Source organism: Arachis hypogaea, chromosome 9 (genome assembly GCF_003086295.3).
Source record: "Arachis hypogaea cultivar Tifrunner chromosome 9, arahy.Tifrunner.gnm2.J5K5, whole genome shotgun sequence".
In the NCBI taxonomy this organism is placed as follows: domain Eukaryota; kingdom Viridiplantae; phylum Streptophyta; class Magnoliopsida; order Fabales; family Fabaceae; genus Arachis; species Arachis hypogaea.
In genome coordinates this window covers 35,601,200-35,607,209 of record NC_092044.1, presented here as the reverse complement: position 1 = coordinate 35,607,209, position 6,010 = coordinate 35,601,200, and the positions used below count along the sequence as shown (strand labels likewise).

The 6,010-nt window shown below is 38.8% G+C and overlaps 1 protein-coding gene across 1 annotated transcript; it reads left to right on the top strand.

Annotated features, from left to right (window-relative positions):
- The first annotated feature begins 1,480 nt into the window (after positions 1 to 1,480).
- On the top strand, positions 1,481 to 3,883 carry LOC140175108 (uncharacterized). The gene is made up of 5 exons (XM_072202035.1): positions 1,481 to 2,130; positions 2,430 to 2,502; positions 2,584 to 2,719; positions 2,813 to 2,975; positions 3,088 to 3,883. The coding sequence occupies exons 1-5, from the start codon at positions 1,481 to 1,483 to the stop codon at positions 3,881 to 3,883; spliced, it is 1,818 nt and encodes a 605-aa protein (XP_072058136.1).
- The last annotated feature ends 2,127 nt before the right edge of the window (positions 3,884 to 6,010 follow it).

Below are 6,010 nucleotides of genomic sequence, written 5' to 3'. Positions count from 1 at the left end.
AGGGAGGGGAAATTGGAGGCAACGACGCCGTTTGGGGGGGGGGGAGGATGGGTTATAAAAAAAATTGAAAAATCATAACTATAGACCACCTTAGGCCATTCCCTATAATTGTGACCATAGATACTCTATGGTAACCTTTTATTTGAAAAACTGTGACCATAAACTCTTTTAGGTCACCCCTAAAACCGTGATCATAGATATCTTTAGATTACTCTCTAAAACTATGACCAGAGACTTAAAATCGTGACCATAGACCCTTTTAGGTCACTTTTTTTTTTTGAAAAACCATGACCATAAATCTCTTTTAGGTCATCATTTTTTTTGAAAACTATGACTATAGACCCTTTTTGGTCACTCCCAAAACTGTGATCATAGAACCCTTAGGTCATCTCAAAATCGTGACTATAGACTCTTTTAAGACACCATTTTTTTTAAAATCGTGACCATAGGTATTCTATGGTCACCCTTTTTTAAAAAACGTGACCATAACTTTTTTTTATGTCACGGTAAAAAACATGACCATAGACCTTTATAGTCACGATTTTTTGCCAATTTTTTTTATTGTGACAAAAAAATCATAGTCATAAACCCAAAATTTTATAGTGATTGATGTAGTACTTTTACTTGCTGCTACTAGTGTTTCTATTTACATAATCAAATATAATGCTTTGTTCTATTTTACTTTTGCATTATTTATCAAATTTGATTAAACTATGATACTTTTATTCCAGCTGAATTTAGCAATATAATGTTTAATCAAATTTGGCTTAGCGATATAATGCTCTTTAGTGTAATACTTTATTCTAGTTAGCTAGCAATATAATGCTCTTTTATCTTAATTTAGCAATATAAAGAAAACAAATAGAGTAAACATAAGCGATTATTAGCATACTAAAAGTAAACACATATCAAACCAAAAGTACTTTTAGGCTCAACAAGTACCAAACACTCTGTACAATTTTGAAAATCGAAGATGAGCGGTGGAGTGAGCGGGGAAGAGACTTTGAGGGTGAAACACAATGAAGCAGCTGATAATGTCGGCGAAAGAGATAAGGGGGAGAGCAGGGGAGGGATTACATCAGGGAAAAAGGAGGATCATATTTTCGGAGGGGTTTCTAAGCCTTTGAAGGTTTCTTTCAGGGACAAAGTTGTGGGTTCCAAGATTACTAAAGCTTTTTCACTCGTTGGAACTTTATCGGGAGATAACATTGTAGTAGTTTCTGGGAAGTAAGGAAATCTCTTGCCACCGAGTGTCACGTTTACCCAAAAAGCTAAGAATTACTTGGCAGAACCTTATAAGGATGCTATAGTGATTAAGGTGCTAAGTAAACATTACAGCTACACTGCATTGTCTCATAAACTCCGAACGGTATAGAGGATTAAGGGAGGTTTTGATTTATTGGACGTGGGATTTGACTACTTTCTTGTGAAGTTTGATGTGGCTGAGGAATGAGAAAAGATTCTCTTAGGAGGTCCATGGATGATCGAGGGAAATTATGTGGCTGTGAAGCTTTGGGATCAAGAGTTTAGATCAAGTGAAAACTGTTCTGGAGCAACTTTAGTGTGGATTAGAATTTCCGGATTACCAATTTGGTGCTACCAAGAAGATGCAATGCTCCGTGTTGCAGCTGCAGTTGGCATTCCCGTTAAGGTTGATTTGGCAACAAAATTAGCTGAAAGAGGACGATATGCTCGAGCCTGTGTTCAGATAGATTTAGGATTGCCAGTGACTAAGAAGATTCTTATTGAAGGTGTTGAATATGAGGTTGAATATGAAAGTCTTCACCTTATTTGTGGCTCTTGTCTCAAGTTTGGTCATGATATGAAGGTGTGCAAGACTGACAGCAATGCGGGAGGAGAAACTAATGCCAAGGTGGCCAGCGATGTAGCAAAGCAGCCAGAAAGCTCAAATTCAAAAAATCCAGTGCATGTGGAAAAGGCAAGTTTTCATTTTGGCAAGAATCTTAGAGTTGAGACTGTAAATGTTACTGTTCCAGATTTGGTGGAGAGTGATTTGCATGCTGTTCATGTAGACCATGCACAACATGAGGATTTAGAAGACTGGATTCAAGTGATTAGGAAAGGAAAGTATAAAATGGGTCAAAATCCTTCTCCTAGCACCCATCAGGGGTATTAATATTGGAAAACCGGTTAGTGTGGCTTCTTCGGGGACCCGGCACAATGTTCATCATCAGCAGCAAGGTGAGACAATAAATGGCACTGTGCGAAAGCGTCCTCGCCCAAACTCTTTGCAGAATTCACCAGTAGATAAGGATGGAGCATGGACGGCGGGTATGGTGCAAGTTTCAACGGAGAAAATTGGGCTACAACTTGAGAGTCCATTAAAGACAGGATCGTCGAAGACAGGGACATCATGTTGAGTCTCGGGTTTGTTATTGGAGCTCCCTTTTTGCTATTTTTATGGATAGTTTCAATATCATAGCCTGGAATGTGAGGGGTGCGTCTAACAAGATGGCGGCCCGTGTGCATTGCAAAAATTTGGTGAGAATATATAAACCATCTTTCTTCTTTCTCTTTGAGAATCATACCATGTTTAATAATTTGAAGAATTTTTGGGATAAGTTGGATTTTCATTGTGTTGGTATTGAGGAAGCAGTAGGACACAGGGGTGGCATTTGGTTTCTATCTTCTATTGCTAATACTTCTTGTGTGGTTATTGATCAAATTGACCAATGTATCACAGTGAAAGTGAGTGTGGGTAACTTAGATTGGCTTTGTAGTGAAGTATACGGGAGTCCTCAATTCGAAAAAAGATGTATGCTTTGGGATCATTTGCGTTCTATTAATTCAGGCCATAATAGACCATGGATGGCTGTTGGTGATTTTAATGAGATTGTAACACCAGATGAGAGTACAGGTGCTTATTTTTCTTCTCACAGAGCTAGTCTATTAGCTACTACTATAGATGACTGTAAGCTCTTTGATCTTAAAGTGACTGGTAGGAGATTTACTTGGTATAGAGCAGTTCAGGCTGGCAGGGACTTGGCTAAAAAGTTGGATAGAGGTCTAGTTAATGAGGCGTGGATGACAATGTTTCCTGAGGGTTATTCTGAAAATTCTTAGCAGGCTTCATTCTGATCATTGTCCTATTTTAGTTCGTTGTCATGGTAGCCCCAGAGTGAAAGGTTCTCGTCCTTTTAGGTTCCAAGTTGCGTGGGCAACACATCCTTCTTATAAACATGTTATTAGTAAGGCTTGGAATCAAGAGTTTGGAGGCGTTACTGAAAGGCTTAAGATGGTTCAACAGGCTTCTTTGGACTTCAACTCAAAGATTTTTGAAAATATTTTTGTGCAAAAAAATAAGCTGGAATATCAGATTGATCAGATTCAACGGTGTTTGGAGGTTACCAATGTGTTATCTCTGAGAATTAAAGAAGTTGAACTGAGGGAAGATTACAATAGGCTTTTATTGCAAGAGAAACTTTTTTGGTACCAGAAATCTAGAGATCAGTGGGCCAAGTATGGGGATAGAAACACTAAATTCTTTCATCTTAAGACTTTGGAGCATAGAAACCATAATAGAGTACATGGATTATATGTTAGAGATGGGTCTTGGTCTACTGATCCAGATATTCTCCAGGAAGAAGCCCTCTCTTTTTACAAGAATCTCTTTGGTACAACGGAAGAGGTTGAGGTCGATTATTTAGGGGATGTTCCGATGCCCACTCTAACCACTGAGGCTTGTGCTAGGTTAATTGACCCTGTCTCTTTTGCGGAAGTCAAGTCAGCAGTATTCAGTATGAGCCTTTTTAAGGCTCCTGGTCCAGATGGCTTTCAAGCTTATTTTTTTAAAGAATATTGGGAGATAGTAGGCACTGAGATTTGGAATATTGTCCGGAGCGTTTTTTGGGAGAGTTCTTAAATCCTAGCATCATGGAAACTCTGATTGTGCTTATTCCTAAAATTGATAACCCTACCTTTATGAAGGATTTCAGGCATATAAGCTTGTGTAATGTTGTTTATAAAATTATCACCAAAGTATTGACTAACTGACTTCGGCCTTTTCTTCCAGATATTGTTAATCCTTTACAAGGAAGTTTTATTCCGGGTCGTGGTGCTCCTGATAATATTATTGTGGCCCAAGAAATTCTGAATTTCATGAAGCACACAAAATCCAAGAAAGGTACTCTTGCTTTTAAAATTGATCTTGAAAAAGCTTATGATAGGGTGGATTGGAGGTTTTTGGAGAGTACTCTCATTGCTTTTGGTTTTCCTATTATCACTGTTAATTTGATTATGAATTGTGTCCGTGCATCATCTCTTTCTATTATGTGGAATGGGAATAGATTGGATAGTTTTGCTCCTAGAAGGGGGCTTAGACAGGGTGATCCAATGTCTCCTTACTTATTTGTGCTTTGTATGGAAAGACTTGCTTGTTATATATCTCATAAGGTGGTCGAGGGTGTGTGGAAACCAGTTTCTGTCACTAGGAGTGGCCCAAAATTTTCTCATTTGATGTTTGCAGATGATCTCTTACTCTTTTGTCAGGCTACAAAGAGTCAGGTTCAAATGGTCATGCATTCTCTTAACATTTTTTGCAAGGCATCTGGCATGAAAGTGAATCTTGAAAAGTCTAAAGCTTTTTGTTCTAAAAATGTGTCTGCTCGTAGAAGAGATATTTTTACTAGTGTTTCTTCAATACGTTTTGCTTTAGACTTAGAAAGATATCTTGGAGTTAACCTTAATCATTCCCGTACCAGTAGGGCTTCTTTTCATTCGGTGATTGAAAAGGTGAGGGGAAGATTAGCTAATTGGAAAGGAAGGCTTCTAAATAAAGCAGGGAGACTTTGCCTGATCAATTCTGTTGCAGCATCCATTCCTGTCTATCATATGCAGGTATCTTTTTTTCCAAATTGGGTTTGCGATAAATTGTCTTCTTTGATGAGACAGTTCCTTTGGAAGGGTCAAGTTGATGGTAGAGGTCTTTCTCTTGTTAATTGGAGGACCGTGATCACTCCAAAGAAATTTGGTGGCCTGGGTGTTAGAGATCCTGTGTGTGTTAATATATCTTTACTTGGTAAATTGGTTTGGCAACTTTTTCATTGTCAGGACAAGCCTTGGGTTGCTTTATTGAGGGCAAAGTATCTGAGGAATGAGGGAGTTTTAGATGGCCATGTCCCTTGCAATGCTTCTCATGTTTGGAAGAGTATCTCAAAGGCTTTTGGTGCTCTTAAGGATGCCTTCTCTTGGTGCATTGGGTCACTTGATCAATCCTTTTGGTTTGACAATTGGAGTATTGAGGGCCCAATTGCTCAAGATGTCCCTTTTGTACATATATCTGACTCTGATTTAACTATTAGAGACATTTGGAAAGATGGTCAATGGAATCTCCATGATATTTTCTCTATCATTCCAGAAGATGTCAAACAACGTTTGAATGCTTATAATCCGGATTTGAATGCTGGAGAGAGTTCGGGTTGGTCGTGGGGTGTGGCGTCTTCTAGACTCTACTCAGCTAGGAGTGGGTACAGTTGGCTAGCCAAAAGAAAGTTTGACTGGAATGAGCATGATAATTGGTTGTGGGTATGGCGACTGCATATTCCTGAGAAGTACAAGTTCTTGATTTGGCTCAGTCTTCGTAATGCTATTCCTACGGCAGAGTTTCGTTTAGGTCGTGGTTTAGCTTTATCTAACACCTGTCATCGATGTCAGAATGGTTCTGAATCCATTCTTCATTGTCTTCAGGAGTGCCCTAGTGCCAAGGAGGTCTGGAACCTTTTAGGCATGTATTCAGATAACTCGAATTTACATGATTGGCTCTACAGAGGTGCAAAGAGTGGAGATGTTTTTCTTTTCTTTTCGACCATCTAGTGGATTTGGAAAAGCAGGAATCAAGACTTATTTAGTATAGATGATTCATGGAGTGCTAGTAAAGTGGTGAGTTTGATTTGTAGTTCAGTAAGGGAGTTTTACACTATTTTTTCTATGCATCAATCTTTGTCTCCTCCTTCACTTTGTTTGCATTGGGTTCCATCTCCAGTTCATTCTG

Bases quoted from the DNA above. Each gene is read 5' to 3' on its own strand.
- LOC140175108 (XM_072202035.1), top strand. From the start codon at position 1,481: ATGATCGAGGGAAATTATGTGGCTGTGAAGCTTTGGGATCAAGAGTTT. The intron at 2,131-2,429 runs GTATTAATATTG...TTTTATGGATAG, and splicing joins TCTCCTAGCACCCATCAGGG to TTTCAATATCATAGCCTGGA. The intron at 2,976-3,087 runs GTATAGAGCAGT...AATTCTTAGCAG, and splicing joins ACTGGTAGGAGATTTACTTG to GCTTCATTCTGATCATTGTC.